At 40.7% G+C, this 18,962-nt stretch overlaps 1 protein-coding gene across 2 annotated transcripts in view; it reads right to left on the bottom strand.

Annotated features, from left to right (window-relative positions):
* The window catches only part of plekhn1 (pleckstrin homology domain containing, family N member 1), a 14,793-nt gene extending 238 nt beyond the window's left edge, over positions 1–14,555 (bottom strand). Inside the window, exons 1-16 of one of the 2 annotated variants that reach the window (XM_036008350.1) lie at positions 14,359–14,555; positions 12,540–12,630; positions 12,175–12,336; positions 11,052–11,132; positions 10,436–10,526; positions 7,092–7,225; positions 6,413–6,562; positions 5,134–5,214; positions 4,945–5,020; positions 4,535–4,680; positions 4,133–4,285; positions 3,222–3,464; positions 2,480–2,635; positions 1,786–2,040; positions 1,499–1,559; positions 1–591 (exon numbers count right to left, since the gene is read on the bottom strand). The exon at positions 1–591 is cut by the window's left edge and continues 238 nt beyond it. In XM_036008350.1, the coding sequence (XP_035864243.1) occupies positions 407–591; positions 1,499–1,559; positions 1,786–2,040; positions 2,480–2,635; positions 3,222–3,464; positions 4,133–4,285; positions 4,535–4,680; positions 4,945–5,020; positions 5,134–5,214; positions 6,413–6,562; positions 7,092–7,225; positions 10,436–10,526; positions 11,052–11,132; positions 12,175–12,336; positions 12,540–12,630; positions 14,359–14,432 (2,139 nt within the window). In that variant the 5' untranslated portion in view covers positions 14,433–14,555 and the 3' untranslated portion in view covers positions 1–406. The remainder of the gene's footprint in view (positions 592–1,498; positions 1,560–1,785; positions 2,041–2,479; positions 2,636–3,221; positions 3,465–4,132; positions 4,286–4,534; positions 4,681–4,944; positions 5,021–5,133; positions 5,215–6,412; positions 6,563–7,091; positions 7,226–10,435; positions 10,527–11,051; positions 11,133–12,174; positions 12,337–12,539; positions 12,631–14,358) is intronic. The other variant, XM_036008351.1, reaches the window with a different exon arrangement.
* Positions 14,556–18,962: the final 4,407 nt, after the last annotated feature.

Raw genomic sequence — 18,962 nt, 5'->3', positions numbered from 1 at the left:
AAATAAAGTAAAAAGAAATATAGAACAATAAGTAAACTGGACAGCATGTTAGAAAATACTTTAAATATTAAAAAAATTGGAGGTTCTTGCACTACATTTGAAACCTGTAGTGCAATTATATAATACATAAAAAATAACATTAAAGCTACACAGTATATCCTCTCTGCTGTATTCTCTCTTGACTGCTACATATCAGACAGTTTGTTAGCCCGTTCGTCTTCATTCCTGCACTCATTATTCCTCTGGTTGACTACCCAACCTCTAACAATGCAGTTCATGGGATTTGATAGTGAATACTGTATGCAGCAGGAGCAACACAGGCTGTGCTAGTTGGCTTTTTATTATCCCACTGATAGAGATCTGGTGTTTGCACACGTCCAGACAAGTGTCGGGCTATTGTTTTGTTTTATGACCATCTCTGCTGGGTTGCCATGGCACCAAGGCCTCTGGCCCCAAATTCTAATCCTGTCCAGTGTGTCGAAATTCCAGACGTTGGCTGAATCATTCCAGTATCACAGTCATATTCCCAAATGTTGTCATAGTCCATTTCCTGGTCATCTGGTTCTGTGGGTTCAAGGTACGAGTGGTGATCTATAGGAGCGAGAGAAGATTCCCAGGCTTTTAGTTTCAAACAATGAAAGACAAACTTCGCCCTGACTGAATAAACTTGGACACAATCCTAACAAAGTATGGTGTGATTGGCCTTGTACCAACATATAGTCTTACTGTAAAGCTGGTAGTGTAACATGCCACTACTACACCACCTTCATTTGTTATTCATGTACTCTTTCTAATTGTGTAGAAACATGCAACCTGTCAGATTAAATAATTTGCACGTTAGATTTAAGCTGTGAATCACAGTGAAATGCAATTACCAGGTCAATTCTAGTTGCATTTTCAGTTGTGATAAAAGAGCCTGTAGATACATGTGTGACCCTGCACAGTTGTGTGCTGTCAATCACAGTGCAGGAGTAAAGCCTGTCTGTGAAACAGTGTTCTCTTACACTGGGCTTTCCCCCACATTGGACATCTGCATAAATGGCATTTAGAGCTGCACTAAGCTCCATTTCATTGGCACATTTGCGCATTTCCTGCACTTTCAATGAAGAAGCCTTTAGCCTTCTGTCTACCTGCTGAAAGACCCAAGAGTTCAATCAATCCAAAGTGCATGCAGTGTTCAATTTAAGGTTTAATGGAGTGTGAGCAATGTTCTTTGTCCTTGGTAGTATTTAGGAAGGCGGCTGCTAGTGAGGACTTTCATAACTCACACTTGTGAGGAAATATGATGCCGCAGTTTTATAGCTGCGTCTTGCAACAGTGCCCATTGTTTTTCAATAGAAATCAATTTTTTTTTGACAAGATAAAAAATCTTTATTGGAATGATTGGAAGCATATAACCACTTATTATAAACTGTTGAACATACTACACACACAGGCACACTATACATAAACAGAGGAATGTTTGTCAGGTTTATGATTGCATGCCTTGAGTTCTTACCTGGTGAGTATTCATAAGGCATCTGAGAGGTGTTCCTCACAGAGCTCGACGGGAGGACAATCTATAAAAAGATGTGAAAACAAAAGAAAGTTACTTCCCATAATCAGCTGTAACAAACATTTTCTCATGTTCCCAAAAATATCGGTTTCATCTGTGGCACCTGTTCAAATATCCCCTGCAGAACAAGACACACACTGCTATCATACAGTGCATTACTGTTGCACTTTGTACCACAGCATTCCAGAAACCAGAGTGTCCTGGGAGATGAGTATCTCTGTGTTTCTCACCTGCTCTTGCACTTGGCCTGGTGCAGGCAGCAGCTTTAGCCTCGACACAGCCTCGGCTCTCTGCTCTGCTTGGCTTTGAGGAGTCTCTACCTCCAGGCCCAGGGCCTGACCCTGGGAGTTGGTCAGGACCAGGCTTCTCCTGCAGCGCCTGCCCATGGGAGGGGTGCGGAGCTGGAAGGAGGAGGGTAGGAGCTGGGGCCCCTGCTCCTGATGGGGGTGGTGGTGGTGCTCAATTGGCTCTTGCCAGCTCTGCTGCTAAAGAACAAAGGGGCATGTGTCAAAGTAGGGAAGCTATAAACATGTAAAACAGGAGTTTAGATGGTCAACATTAAGGATAATTTCACCTGGCAAATATATTTTTAAAAAGGGTAAAACTGCAATGAATACATTTTGGATACGTCCTGTTTTTCCATATAATCAAAGGTAACTGAGCTGGTTTGAGGAGATTTAACCAAGAATAGTAAAACAAGTGATTAATAGATTTAAATTTAGCAATGATTAAATCTTACATGCATGTGAATAAGCCCCCTCACACTTGGTCCAAGTCTCTGCATTAACGGCTTAAGTTAAGTAAAAAAATAAAGTATTTTTTACTTAACGTGTGTGTGTGTGTGTGTGTGCGCACTGCTTGATATCAGACAGGCTGCACAGGGGTAAATTGAGCCTATGGATCCAGTATCGTTGACCCACTTACCACTGGCCTGGCCTCATTCAGGGAGTAGATTTCAGGGCTGCAGGGCTCATCGTACAGAGGCGACAAGGGCTGTCTGGAGGCGCACATGTCGGAGTGGCGCTGGGGGGCGTTTAGGGAGTAGTTCAGGGTTGTCTGAGGGGTGCTCCAGCTGTTGGACTGATCACAAAAGATTCAAACAGTTTAAAATACCAAACAATGACAGGAAAATCAATTGCCAATTTTCCCTCCGTCTTTCTGTTGCTATCTGTCTTTCTCTCTCACAGAATGCAATCATGAGTCACATCACAATAAGCCACACTGTAGGATCAGATTACCAAATATAGATTTTGGACCAATGCTAGTCATGATCTGCAGCAGTGCTGGTGTGACAGAAATCTGTTGTCTCATAAATCTGCTTTCAGCTGTCAGTGTTGTGTATAAAAACTGAACTCCTAACTGCCATAGTAATGTAGGGGTACCCATCAAGTATAGTAAATGTTTTCTGTTTGGTGGCTTAAGTTTTGTTTATGAGCTGTAGTAGAGCTTTCTCTTTTTCCCCCAAGCACCATCAAAAAGATTGATCTTTCAACCTCAATTCTGCACTAATGCTTCTATTACCCTATTTGTTAACACCATATACATGACCCCTCTAAGCTGACTGCTTAGTGTGTCTATTTTAGTTACTGATCTCATGACATGTAAAATAAGTCAACAGCCTCCAGGCAAATATTTAGTTATCAAGTTAGATGCCAGACTGAATTACCTTGACAAGCGGGGCTTTCTCCAGTCGCTGTGGGCTGGCACGATGCAGGGCAGAGTAAGGTGTGCTGTAGACCTGAGACCTCACTGAGCTCTCAACAGGCTGGAGGTAGGAGCTGCGCTGGGGGGAAGAGTAGCGCAGTGACAAAGGTCGTAGGTCGCGCTCGGGCCTGGTGTGGGAAGACACGCTGTTGGTCCTGCTGCCCAGGCGGGCCGTCTCCATCGAGGAGGGACGACTGGAGCTGTACTGTAGGGACAACAAACACACCCAGGGCACAAGTCAGCCTAGACTTGTGACTTTTCAACACTGATGGCATCAGGTATTATAAACTGTTTCCCCTCTCTACAGCATTAGTTTTATTCATCATTTTGTGTTTTTAGTAAACATAGTCGCCTGAGTGTGAATTTATTTGGGAGAGCAGTGGTTCAGGTCAGGAGCTGAACAACAATCTTCTGGGCACTGAGCCCTCTCCACTGGGCGGTCAGCCTACATAGCCCCTTTCCCGGGGAAGTTTGGTCAAAAGTCCTTCAGTACTTCTTAAAGAGACTGAAGTTTACAAACAAACTTTTCACTGCTGAATCAACAAGTTATTTCCCTACATCCAAAAGTTGCCGTTTATGGGAAATATTACTGGCTGTTTTGATTGTTTTCAATGGAAGGCCTGAGGATCATCACCTGATCCTTTGTAACAGGAGGAGTGGTCTGGTCTCCAGACCTCCCTTAATAATTAACTTTTTAAAAGAAAGGTGTTGCTGCTCAGCTCCACCAGAACAAACACAAGGTTTTCTTAGGCAAAGTACAACTAATTACTAACCACATTTATATCTGTGCAAATATTGTAGTGTTGGTGTGCTTGCTTCAGTTTATTAGTTCAAGAACACTTAAACTTAAGAAGTAGCACACAGCTGACTTACACAGAGGGGTTCGGAGTATCCTGGGGAGAGAGGATTGTCATTATGAATGGGCAAGTGAAGGTTGTGGGACCCACATTCACTCGGTGACTGGCTGAACTTAAGAGAATCAGTGCGTCCATGGCTGTTTCCACTCCACCTATCAAACTGTGGAGCCTAGAGATATTGGGACAAAAAAAATTGTATAAAACAATGTATATACAATATTTGACAAAGAACCAACTTTTTTCTTTTATTTAACTTCTATTGGACTGTTGACTTAGTATCAGTAATATTTCTAAATCATAAATCATATTCATGTTGAATGTACATTTACAAAAGAGGCAGGGCCATGATATCTGTCTTTATCACTTGTCTTCATACTTGAGTAGTGTAATTGTTGAAAGGAAGGAGGGCGGGCCTTACCTCTCTGTTCGTCGGGGTGTAGATGATGTCATACACAGGGGGTGGGGGGCTGAGAACGGGCACGTCAGCACTTTTGAAATGCTGGATCCAGTCGCAGAACTCGGCCCTATCTAGACACGACACCACTATGGGGTTGATCAGCTTCCCTAGGAAGAGAGTTGGCGGGGACAAAGCCTGTCATTCGATCTGTTCTCTCATTGGAATGTGCTATAGTCAGATTGTCATTCACTGGGGATAAAACCAGCTCATTCATGGTTACACTGTGACGCAAGCAGATATATGGAAAAGGCCACTTAGCGTACAACATGCATAAGAATGTAAACTCAGTTAAATCCCCTTAACATGTCTTTTCAAATGCCAGTGTGCTAAAGACACTGCAGTAGAGCAGCTCACTGATTCAGTATATTTACCTTCGATCATAAAGGTGTTGGGCTTTACGTCTTGGCAGGGTGTGGTCACAGTAAACATGTTGAGTGGAAGTTTTCCCTGTAATCATAATGACTCTTTAACACAAATTTTTCATGCAAACACTTAATATACTGTATGCACACACCCAGGATATGATTAAGTTAGTAAAAGGTCAGTGAGGTAAATAGTACCTTGTAGAAGAGCCTATCATTCTCCTCTGATAGGATGATAAGCGTAGATGGGTACATTACCAGCAGTCTGTCACTTTGTTCCTGTGGACACAAGATTACAGCCACTCATTATCTTTGTGTGTGTGCATGTAGTTGTTTCAATACAGTCATTTTTTGTGTTTTCCCTACATACTTTTTTCACCATTAAATCATTCATGACTTTATGGTGTCAAAAGTCAACCTACGACAATAGGTAGACAACAATACATGTTAACATTTTTAAGGCAACAAGAGGGTTTATTTCCTTGTGGAGAAGTCAATTTCTCATTTGTGTGCAAAGTGAAAGGAAAATTATCAAGTCTGGCACAATAAAGTAAAAGTGAAACCTAAAGCAAACCAAATTTATAAGTAATTTATCAATCTCTGGAATGTTTTCACGTTTTGATATTGTTCAAGAAGGAATGGCACCAAATTCTTTCTTCTGAAGTTAAGAAAACAAGCCCTGATAACTCTAGTTATTCTGACTGTGTAAAGATAAGACTATGAATAACACAAAGCTGAGAGGCAACCGTGAGACCTGGTGCAAACGTTAAAAAAAAAAAAAACTATTATCCTTTAATTTAGAGGCACAGTTTAAATCCCAGTAAGATCTTCAGTCGAACCAGTTAGTGGGGCATTTAAAGGTGCGGCAGACTGAGAGTTTATGTTTCCTCTCCCTTTGGGAGGGTGTGTCTGGACAGACAGCTGACATTCCAGCTGTGAGGTGAGTCGAGTCACTGCGTAAGCTGGGCAAATGCCTCTCACACACCCAGGCCCTAAATCTCACACACTTCAATAGGGCTGCCGCTGTTTCCCACAGTGAATTAATTACTGATATCCATGCAAGCCATGTCATGACTACTGTTTTTATTGGCTGCTATCAGCATTATTGTGATTTGGTTCAGTCATATCGAGTCATATCAACAGCTGGTTGCAGGTCTGACACGGTCTTACACCTTGACGGGAAAATAAAGAAAATAGTGTTAAATCAGCAGGAGATGTACCATTTGCCAAAATATGGACTACACCCTTTCCACTGACTCCTTTCATTGTATTGACGTAATGTGTGTGTGGCACAATTTAAAAACTATGTGAGTCACCTGGATTTAGAACTGATGTTATCCTGCTTTTATTCATCATGTGAAAAATTCCCAGAGTATATATTGATGTATATTTCCAGACAACAGCAAAGATAGCTTGTTTTACTTCCGTGTGACTGGTCATAGTGATTCACTCTTGATAAGCAGTAGTGATGTCTTACCTGACATGGCAGGTGCTGCAGTCGGACTTTAGTGACATAGGTGATGGTGCCAAGGCTGTCCCGCTGAGAGCCCTCCCACTCGTAGATGGGTTCTCTGTTTATGGAGTTCCTCAGCTCCTCTCTGCCCTCAGGAGTCTCTTTCTGGTTTAGCTATGATAGGTGCACAGGAGAATCATCAGCAAGGTAAATATGAACAGTGCTCTGCCCTTCAGCAAATTTAAACATTGTTAAAGCTCCTAAGCTATTGGCTTATAAAAGCATCATCAGTTCAGTTTTCTTCTGTCTTGACACATCTAGGGTCATGTGTTTCATCAGCCGTTTCCCCACCTGTGGGTGTGGAGTCAGCACTTTAGCCCTTTGCAGATGTGAGGGTTCGTTGAATATAGGCTGTGATGTGGTCAATGCCGCTCCCTAGTATCCAGGCCTCAGGGAGAGCCAGCAGTGACCTACTTGACTCATGAAATCTACACACTCACACACTCCCTGTTTTTATCAGAAGTGGTTAAAGCCAAAGCGTTTTCCTGGCTAATCCACCAGGTGGATTAAAAGATGACCACACTCAAGTGCTTGTTTGAATTTGAAAAAAAATGAAAGAGCCAGTTTTCTGTAATGCACCCTGATACAATGTAACAAAGGCTATTTGGAGCAAGGTACCATCAAAAAAGTGTTGTTAACTTACTTTCACTCTGGTGAAGTTTTCAGGTGCAATTGGTGTGCCCCCATTGGCCTCAATGTTTTCTTTCAACAGGCCAAACCATAGGTCCATTTCTTCTTGTTTGGCACAGTAGACAATGATGGGGTTAAGGCTGACACCTGGGGGGTGCAAAGGTCACAAGTTCAAAAAGGGAACGTGTCACCCAGGCTTCTCTTTCTGAGCCCTTTTTTTCAGAAAGCCTGCCATGGTGGTGACTCATTATTGGTGTTCACAATGTGCTTGCCTGGCTAAGTACAACTAGAAAATGCATTTCCTCAAAGTATTGCTAATAAGGGAAGAAGTTCCACTCTCTCAATACTTCCGGCTTCTGAACTGTTGGCAGTTCCACTCTGGTTCCATATAGGGGGCGATCACAGGCCAGTGCAGAATATAAATATATATATACCCCTCAAAAGTCACTTTTCTCAGGATATAATTTTTTCTCTAGTAATTTGAATGTTGCATTTGAAAGGGGATGCAAAGAAAATACACACTGCTGGGTGTTAGATTTTTTAAAGTCGCTTTTTTGTTCTAAAAAGCCTTTTAAAATGTCAATGACGTCATACACATCGTATGGCCGGAGATACTGCTTTACGGCAAGCTCTGAGTCACTTCCTTGGCATCGACAACACAGCTGACAGGTAAGGCTCTCCCGTCAATACACGTGCTAGAAAGAGGTTTGCTAATGTTTTAAAGACCACGCTGAAATATTCACTCTGACATTCTGGTTCTGCTTCAGATGCCGTCAAGCGGGATCTCTGATCGTAATCAGTCCTTCAGTGACCAATCAGCATTCATTAGCAGAATGCTAGCGTGTTATGGGCAACAACGAGTGCATAAAAAGCAAGACTGCACAATTGCCCCATTAGGTTACATTGAAGCTCGGTTCGCGCCGGCCCGTCCCTGCATTCCCGCTCAATACTGGACCAAATTCAAAGATTTTTGATCACATCTGTCTATTACAAGCAAATGCATGGGGGAATGGGATCCAGGTTGAAAAAAAGTAGATACCCTTTAAATATGTAAGAAGAATTCCAATATATACTAAGGAATTAAAGAAGTTCAAATGGGAGTTTTACAGCAAGGAGTCAAGGTTTCCTTAAAATGTCTTTGTTGGAATAAGGATAAAATATCAGATGAGGTCTAAAGCACGAAGAGTTGATCTATAATAACTTTTATTTAGGGTTAGTGCTGTGTGTGTGTGTGTGTGGGTGGGTGGGTGGGTGGGTGGGTGTGAGAGCAATTTATAGAGAAGGGACAAAGATAATTTTTTAAGGCTCCATGCTCTAGCGATGACATCACCCACTGTAAATCATGCAATACACACCCATTATAAATGCAGAAAAATCCTGAAATGAACACTACACAAAAACTGTAAAAGATATCAAACTGCTGAGATATAGCCTAATAGCTGAAGTTTTTGTGAATGGTTTAAGGTTTGTTTGGCATCTGGTGAAAGTATGAAGGAGGTGAAACATTTTGAAGTGGAAGAGGATTTGAAGGATTTGAAACAACATTCACACAATAAAGAACCGGATAACAATACAGTGAATGCTGTTGAATAAATGTTAACACATGTTTAATACGGAAAACCACATGTAAGACCTCTCGCGGAAGATCCCCCTTGACCTGCTTCGTTTGGCATTAAAAAATCAGAGCACACGCTCCCTCCCACAAACTGCTTACACAGGAGGAATGAACAGGACCTGGGATGAAAAGAGCTGGAATTCTTCTCTATCTATCAGTCCCACACATACCAGAGATAACCAGCAAAGATTGTTTCATTCCAGCCCTACTGCTTTGTACTGTAATTGTCTGGAACCATAGAGTGCTGACCGCTCCTTAATAAGCAGCCACTCTGGACTCATCTGTTGACTTTCTCTTGATCCCAGCTCTTGTAGACCTCGACGATAGCACTCCCTTGAAAAGTTATGCTTTTCCACATTTCAAGCAATTAAGTTATGTGAAAAGTCTTGGGACTGAGATCTCATAATGAGACTCTCTCATTCAAACTTTCAGTCAGTTTACAGAAGTCATTAACTATTGTTAAAAGTAATTAACTATCATTATACTTTCACAGCCACATTAACTCAAACCATGTGAAGGCTTCTGGGAATTTTTACAGACTTTCTCATGCTGCGCTTACTTCGTCACTCTCTAACTCACTAACACAACCTTATGCTAAAGCTGATTCATATTCTCAGCTCAGTGAGAGGAAGATGCAGGAGGAAATCTCTACATGAGACCCTTCACTTGACTCAGAATTTGGTCATGCTTCCTTTGCATGTTTCCTGTCATTGATGCATCCTATAAGCTAAATAATAAGCTTCACACTGAGCAATGAAAACATCTGTAATACAATACCACAAAATAACAAGCTTGATCCGGGAAATTGCAAAGTCAAATATGAGAAAGCAACACCAAAGTGTGTCAATATTATGACAGCAGAGATGTGTTCAGATTTCAGTAAGTTATTAAGGGTGAAGAAATATAAACACAGAAACCGTACACGCTTCATGACTGGGATTTTTATGAGTAATTCTACCTCAATCCCCGACTTCACTAATTTTGTTGTTTCCCAGGCAAGGACCAAAGCCCTCTAGTCACTACAGCAGCTTATTTTTACTTAATGAAAGAAGTCACATTTCAGATTGGTTTTGTTCATTCAGAGTTTAAAAGCTAAGTGGCATTTGCACATGGTATTAACCTGAGCAGTTTTAGGAATGTGCCATAGATTATATGCAGTGACAAGGCTAAGAGCGGTAGCTTGGCTTTTCTGCGCGACAGCTGGGCTGACTGAAGTGCACCTGTTGTCTAACAAGCGGGGCTTTTAAGGCCGGTTTGGCCTCCTGACCAAGGGTGAAGGGGGCCTAGCTCTAGTTAGTCTAGGGGTTGAATGGAGGTGAAGCGGGTTGCGGCACCTTTGAATCACTGGAATGTGACAACATAGGAAATGCTGCAGCTTGAAAATAGTGTGTGGTTTCTTTCTGGTTTTATAAGTGAGGAGAATTTTTACTTTGATCCATAACTGATCAGAGGGACAAACATAGCCAACCACCAGCAGGGGTTAAACATAGTGACAGATTAGAAGCATTAAATTGAAAGAAATATGAGCAAAAAGACCAGGACTTTTGCTCCAACTCTATTTTATCCTCCGTCTTCCTTTATTGAATTTTGAAGTCAGCCACTGCTGGATTAGCTGGATCCAGTCTGAGTGATTAATTTGCTAAATTCAACACAACCAATAAAACTAAAAAACTGATAATTACAACTTTACAGGGCTTGGTGCCAACACCCACTTGTGTCCTTTTCAGTAAAGTCGAACTTACCGTTTATTTGAAAGGCGAATTCCTGGGGCTGGCTGTGGTTGCAGTTCTGTTGCAGGTTGCAGATGGTGAGTTCTTTCAATGGAAGAGTTCCCTGCACACAAAACAACAAAAAGCTTGATCACCATTCTTTGGACAGAAGAAACATGTTCTCATTCACATACCAAAAGCAGTTTCTACAACTTCTCCCTTGCTCTATTTGAGACAACTGTTCAGCTCTAAATTGTAACAAAGAATTTAATCACCTTAACGCTGAGGTCAGCCTTGTAAGTTGATGACGTATTCATGTCTGCCTGACATTTGCCGTCATCTATATTCTGACTAATACTGTATGCAGGTGCTTAGCTGTCCCTTTTTGACATGGGGTTTAACCCTCAACAGACATCATGCTTTATGAGACAGGTGAAGAAGCATCATCATACTTTCTGTTTACCAACACAAAGCTGGTTGTCAGGGTACGTATCAAAAGGTATGATCACATAATGTAAAACTCTGCCCTATAGGAATATTAAAACTATAACAATCAACCCTGAGATATTAGCTGATACTGCTGAACCTTGGATTTGAAGGTAGGATTGTAATAATATTACCTGTGTTAAAAACATTTTAAAAATCTCACCTGGTATGTCAGTCCGGTTGTGTTGTTGGAGACAAAATGAAGGTGTGTCTGGAAGAGATCCAGGTAGCAGTCATGTACATCCTGCAGAGATAATTGAAGTTAAAAGTTGAAACAGTTAGAGATACAGATGATAAAATGAGTCGTGTTTGTGAGAATGAATGTCTTGCAAGAAAACTACAATCCCTGTTTTACAGTATTATAAATACTAACGTACAGTTCAGCAGCTGATTTTTACAGATTGACTTTTAATTAGAAAACTAATTGGTAAAATCAGCTGGTTTGGTGTTGATTAAATGAAACTGCATGCACATAGGCACATGTCTGAAAGCCCATATTGTACTCTATTGTCTGTTCTGATGTTTGTCTCATGAAGAATGAGATATGAGATTCATTATTCTTTAAATCCCTGCAAGGGGGTAATGCCTGATTATTTGTTTTATATTGGAACATCTTGGTCTTGTGATTCAAGCATCAACAGGGAATGTTCTCACCACAAAATGTGATTAAAAGTCTTTTTTTTACAGTAATCCTCTCTTTCTTTAATGACTCATGTATGGTTTCATTAGTAATTTCCTTCCTGTCTGGTAGTATATTCTGTTATAATACAATGTGTTCTTTTGCCATCATGACGGCATTTATTCAATCAATCTTTTTTATTTTAGACAGCTGTTGTGTCACAGCTCTGACAAATTGCAGTTCCCATAGTGAGGAGCCGGTGCATCCTCTATCAGTCTCTGGGATCAGAGGAACTCTCTCTACCCTGAGGTTTTATCTCAGAGATGTTTCACAACTGCAGCAAAAGCGAGCATGTCCAAACACAGACTGCGGTCCGCTTTGTGGAGAACGGATTGGATTATTCACAGCCAGCCACCACTTCTATGCCAGCAGCGCGTTTCAGTTTGTTTGGTGGCCGCAGAGCAACATCCTGTAATACTCTCCACCGGTTTTGTTTTGACACTCATAGGCTTCACACAGATGACTGTCATGATGTGTCATTGTAGGCTTGGTCATTGACCTCATTAACCACAATAATGATTGTGCAGCATTAGTTTTGTTTTCTTCTGTAGTTGCTTTCCTGATATTTCAACATATAGTCATTAAAAAGTAATTTTGTTCCACTCACCTGGCAGTGGAGGAAGCGAAAACGAACTTTGGAGCTGTGAATCATTCGTCCGTAATTCTTCACATTGATGCTGCTCTTCTTCCAGCCACTGGCCGGGTCATAAGGGAACGGGGGATCCCATTTTATGTTGTCGATCTTCTGCAGATCTTTATGGGACATTTCCTGCAACCGGTCATAATGTTAGTGAAGTTTAGACATGACATGAATAAGCCAGTTAGACCTGCTGTTAAAAATCAGTCAGAGACACCACTAAAAATCAAATCACACACAGGTTGACATTTATAGGCAGATATAGCAGTTTTGTTTGGTATGCAGATGTTTAAATTTTATGCTTTCACCATCTGCCAGCTGATTGATTTTCTTACCTTTCTGGGGGTGACAGTGCACAGGATATTGATGATGCTGTTGGACTTCTCCTGTCCCTCTTGGGGGTAATTCTTGCGAAACAGGCGACTGCTGCCAAAGAGAGGAAAACCATGTGTTACCACTCACTCTCCAATGTTCAGCATCTATTCTATGTTTGCTATTCAGTTCACTTAAAGCAGTGTCAACAAGGAATATTTCCTGTTTATGGGAGTTCACTGTCATCTACTTTTGTCAGATGGAGAGTTGACATAAATACAACAGTTACATTTTAAATTCAGGGTCTGTGACTTATTTCTCTGTTTTCACTTTTTTCCCATAGTAATCAGGTTCCACACTAAATATTGAATCACTGACAAAGATTTAAAAAAAAATTCACAGCAGATTAATGACTTTGAATCATGATTTGTGTCTCATGTCATATAAATTGACCGGAGCCCCTTTGTCTTCGCTCCATCAATGCCAGCCATTTAAATGATAAGAACAATCAGGTCTTGTGTTTCTGATAGCGAGGATATGCATAGGAAAATCAGCATTCAATGTCCTTCTTTGTTTTGCATGACCCTCATCTGTTACCATTAGTGTCACATCTTTATGAGGAAGCTCCCTAACTGCAACGATAAGGCTGGGGTACTGCTTTTACAATCTAAGCCTGTAGTTAATCTTCTTATCTGCACATATACTGTATGTGCCAGTGTCCTCAGAGCAACAACGCAGGCTTTTGTTTCCATGGTGGGACTCAAGGTCTGTCTAATCAGGAAGTCCATGTCAAACAACAATCATTGATTAGTGTTGTTGTGAGTGATGCTATTCCACTACATTCATGTTTAACAAGGTATTCATGCACAAAGAAAAATATGAAAACCATGCACACTGATGCAATCCACAGTTGCAAAGTAAAGAGGAATGTAGATGATAAGACAGGTAGCGGATTTGCATACCCAACAAGCAACAAGTCACTGCTGCAGTATTCAACCACTACTCATTCCTCTTCTCTGTGGGGAATACCTGAGCCTGGCCTTATTCACCAACACAAAGAGTAAATTGGGTACACAGGAAACTGGAACACTGAACGTATTGTCCATGTGATCAACCCAACTTGGAAGGTGTATCAGTGTTCAAACATAAGCCGTTGGGTTTCAGAAACCCTTTTTTTAGGGTTGCCATGCCTCTGTTTTTATTTGAAAACCAAGAGCTACATGGCACATTTGACAAAACCAGACCCTGAATCATCATAGCACAAGGAAGAAGACTGGAGCAGAGGGTGATTAGAATCAGATGTGGTGGTCCAGCAGAGTGGGCTGTACCAAGGGTGACATGCCCAGGCATATGATATACGTATAACCAATGTCAGTCAGCCCCTGTATTTATGTTCAAAGCCTTCAGGTCAGATCATTACAAGCTATTAGCTTATATATCAGATGTCATACACCAGATATTATCAGCTATTAACTATAATTGCTCACATGTGATCATGATAATGAATGGGGTCAGGTCCTGATTTTGGAGGGAAACCAGATTCACTAACAGCTGGCAGATTAGATGCAAAGAGGAGGCAAATGGTAACTGGATCATTTACACTGTTGGCCAGACGGGCACCACTCAGGCACGACTCCGGGACTATCCTGTATTACCATACGATCCTGACCCTGGACTCACAAATTTAACAACCTCTGTTTAACCCCAGTGCTCAAACCCTGAGAAAAACCAAGAATTCCTTCCAGCTGAAATGCAGAGTCTAAAATAACAAACGGCAGCCAATGGCATGACCCACTGACACAAGTACAGTAAGAATACCTGGACAAGTTGGTTTGTTCTTACCTGTTTCTGCGTATGAAACTCTTGCTGGAGAATCTGAAGTTGTGCTGGGGGACACATGACATGCTGCTCCCCATGCTGCCGTGCTCTGTGGGGCTTGGAGCTGCTCTGAAGACAAACTGTACTCCTGTGATAGATGAGTGTAATCCAAGAGTGCGCTTCTTGCTGCAGTTAGACTTGTACTGAGAGAAGTGGGCAGGGTGAGGGCTGTATAATCAGGCCGGTGAGAGTGTGTCTGCTAAGAGGGGTGGAGTTTGGGGCTGTGTCACAGACTGTGTGCGTGTGCGTGTGCGTGTGCGTGTGTGTGTGTGTGTGTGTGTGTGTGTGTGTGGTGAATAACCAGTTGGACTCACACCTTCTGTGAGCTGCCTCTGTTGTCTGTTAATTCAATCCCAACAACAAAGACAAGGGGTTCAGGGAGAAGTGTGCCATTTCACACCTTCCAGGAGCCAAATGGAGCTATATTGTTGGGTCTCCACTGGTCACTTAACACACTAGATGGTGAGTGTCAATCAAAGGGGAAGATGGGTGCTTCCACTGGCATGCCCAGACATGAAAAATGCCTGCACACTTAAGTAGTCTATGTATTATTGGCCCACATACTTTAAACACATCAGTATCATTTTGAAACTTAAGTATCTGGGAAGTGTTGTATTATGGTTGTGGTTTTTGTTCAGCTAATTTAAAAAGAAAACGCACTGTAGATGTTAAAAATAAACAAAAACATCTGAAATGCATCTGGTATCACATTGTTTTTCAAACACTGAATTTCTTGATTCTGTCTTATGGAATATTTTCCTTTCATCACTTTTAAAGCAGTTGTCGGGATAGGAAGGGAGGATAGTTTAAACAGGACGTTTGTGTATTCAATGGCTCTAATTTTCATAAGGCAAGAGGTGTATGCAAACATATCTTGTGTGCATACAAACTCTTGCCTTGTAAGAGTTTGTTCCTAAATGAGATACCCACCACCTATAAAATGAAACTCACTCAAACAAGCAAGCCTAAAATAAACTTTTCTTCCTCTGTTTTTAAATTTTCTTCTCAAGGGATGTACAGTATAATGGAACAAGACATTCATTTTGATAATGCAGCCAACATCGAATAAAGTTAATTGGGAAGTTTATCCTCTAACAGAATTAAATTAGCTTTTTTACTTTGCCTTTTAGACCATTTAGGAATTAAGGTAATAATAATATGTTTTAGGTTGAAACACTCATGACTCAAACTTTAACAACATTTTCCATTGACAAGTGGGCTTATCAATCAGACGGACGAGTCAAACAACTGTAACTATCTTGTGTTAGCTCATTAATTAGGTCATCGTCTGTGGTGAGTTGCTGTAGTCGTAAAATGAAATGTGTGCTGCTCGCTGTCAGGTGATGCTAACCTGTTCAGCCGGATTGTTAAAACAGATGCGCCTGAGGCAGCAACAGTTATCAGCTTGTTTAAACCAACTGTAGAGTTGTTGTCACCTTCCGGTCTTTCAGATACTGTATTATTGTTCCCTAACACCCTGTTTGATGGGCCACAGAGCTCATGACAAGGCCAAGTAATTCAATCAATGAAGAATACTGATTGAACTGCATGTGGTGTAACTGAATATAAAACATCTTGTTAAGTGACTGACAAGATTTAAAGGTGACCAAAGGAAATGTCTTTTATCACATCATATGTGTGATGGCAACACATGATTTCTCAGAAACAAAGTTGAAATAATTAAAACTGGTGGACATAGCATAAACCTAAAGGATCGTTACATCATCTGGGAGAGTCCTGTGTTTCCATGTTAGGTAACACTGAGGATATTGTAAGAATAAATGTATATAGGAATAGAGAATGGGAAAAACAAAACAAATACCCACTTCACAGCTCTAGGTGAACATTAAAAAACATATTTTTAAATGTTTTGGATTGCATCTATGACTCCTTACTAAAATGGATCCTCTGAATCCCTATTGTCCTGTTAGTTGTTTGATGGCCCTGATGGTTTTTCTATTAATTTACTTTGATTTGGATCAGTTGAAAGTAATCTGATTATTGTACTGAGTAATCCAGATGAATACATTGGTATTGGTGTTAAATGATGTAATCATTTATATTTATGTGAAAGCACCTTTCCAGTCTGGTTGTGGATCATCATGGAAAAGAAAGAAAGATGAACTTGATAATACATGCAGCCAGCATGGTGACTCACCTGTCTGTCGCAGTATTCCTTTAAGGGAAACGGCCAACTAGAAAAAACAACCAGGGATTTTAATTACTGTGAGATCAGTCCAGTTTCAGTTAGATGTTTCAGGTAAGGTGCATCATCCAGTCTTTACCAAGATTAACTCTTTCCCAATAATTCCACCATTTCATTGCACAAGGAAGCTACAGTATATTAGGTACAAAACCCAGAGTGGGTCGACAGGTAGCCTATAAATCTGCCCCCAAATACAATAAAATATGAAGTAGGCTACTACCTTAAACTTTAGACACAAATAGGTTTTGGTCCAGGTATTCAAGGTTCCCAGAGCATGACTCATATCCTAACATTGTCACTCCACAACACTTAGTTCAAGAAACCTTGACAAAATAATGACTGAATTCCAGTTTGCCCAAACTAGTTTGAGGGATGATAAACATATTAACATGCTAAATGTTGACCTATTTTATACAGTCTAGGATGTTGACATATACATGTTACCATCTAAACCTATGTTAACAACACATTTTAAAAGCAATAACTGTTAAGTAACTGGAAAGCTGTGACTAAAACAGAGGTTTCGAGCTTTCTCATTTTTTAAATAATTAAAATAGTTAATCAAACATTTTCTTTTGTTGTCTTCCCTGTCTTTTCCTACCATGACACCGAAAGACAGAACAATGAACAAGCTTTAAAAACCGTAAAAAGTAAATGTCCATTTTTATTTTCACTAATGTAGCAAAAGTGTTCTCACAGTGTAAACAGAATGAACAACAAGCATATTTTGTACTTGACGTTGACATGTTGAAAATACAACCTCATTCAGTTTGAAGGCAGCATCTTAAATTCTGCATTTTATAATGCTACTACTGCCTACATGCGCAGGAGGCAAGCTATTATACAAACAATTTGCGACAATTTCCATGTCCAGCCTTACCGGCAAGCACAGATTATTTCTGAAACGGTTTTAAAACACTTGTGAGAACAGAGAGCGTTTTCGTTTTGAAAATAATAACGTAGTAGTGTGGATATAGCCTGAGGCCAAACTTTTTGCCCAACTACTGGTAAAGCAAATTTGTCTTTCCCTTTGTCAACCATCCAACAACTTTAGTTCTGGTATGAAATGAGTCTCATGGGGTCAGCATGCTTCAAACCCCTACCCCTAAACTTTTTCAATGATAGAATTTGGGGGTCTGCTTCTGACCATTCTTTTATTTCTTAAACTAATAATCTGACAAACATACCTTTGTCATGCAGCGTTTAGTGTGCAGGGTTGAGAAAGTTGATTGGAACTTCTTTTCAAAGCTCTCAATTGTCTTATTCTTCATACAACTTCCATAACTTTCATGTGTACAACTGAGTGCAAAATCATGAATACCTTTGAGGATAGACTGAATTTTGCACCACTTTTCCCATTTTAATGTTTATCTTGTCTCACCCCTCTGTATGACAGGCTTTTTGGCCCAGCTTTCAGGTGAGGCTGTTTGGAACGACTTTAAACACTTTTGTTAGTTGTGGTTGGACAACTTACGTGAGATTGTATGAACTAGCTTGTTTCAAGCAACCTTAACAGGACTCTAGTGTGGCCATAGGGCCATTTAGTCTGAATAGCAGCAAATGTGCCTGTTTTTTTAGAAGTTTAGATTACTACAGTAGATCTCACTGCTACAGTTTGTGTAACATTGCCTAACGGGAAGGGGAAATACCGGGTGCCTTGCCAAAAGCAACACTATAATCTAGAAAGGCAAACAGCCCATTCATTTTTTCCCACTCCACTTCCTGAATGAGCAATTTCCTTACAATAGCGCACATAGTTTCTTATTTAAAAAAAAAAATCTCCTTTGTTTTTCAGTCTGTGCTCACCACAACAATAGATGTAATTGAGGCCCTTTTCTGCTTAAATCAGACCAATCATATTTAATTGTACTGTATGTAAATTATACATCTCTAGGTTTTCCTTAAAGTTTGAACTGCCAGTTTAATTTTATTAGATGTATCACATTGTTCAAAAGAAGAGACCTAAATGTAATTTTCATAATGTCATTCCCTCCATGTGTGGTGGGTTGAACTTTGGCTCTCCCCAAGAAGTCACTCGCTTGTGTTTATCCAGACTCAGCGGGTGAGAGCAGCGGTGCTAAAGTCACACCTCAGGCCACTAAAACGGAGTCTGGATATGAGGCCCCCAACATCAGGTGTCCAACAGAGAATCTGACGTGCCAAAGTTCTCACACAGGATGACCATAAAGGAATCTTAATTAGACTCTGGCCCTCCTTTGAAGGCAAGATCAGTCAAAGTCACATTAATTATGACCCAGTTTCCAACTGGCATTAACATCTGTCCTAAGTTATCCGATCACAGTAGATCACTCTGGTACGTGTGTTTTCACCTGTCAGTAGAATGCGTCTCCAAATGCATCCT

This window comes from Sander lucioperca, chromosome 12, assembly GCF_008315115.2.
Source record: "Sander lucioperca isolate FBNREF2018 chromosome 12, SLUC_FBN_1.2, whole genome shotgun sequence".
Taxonomy (NCBI): Eukaryota; Metazoa; Chordata; class Actinopteri; order Perciformes; family Percidae; genus Sander; species Sander lucioperca.
The sequence above is the reverse complement of the archived record's forward strand: the minus strand, read 5'-3'. Positions and strand labels throughout refer to the sequence as shown.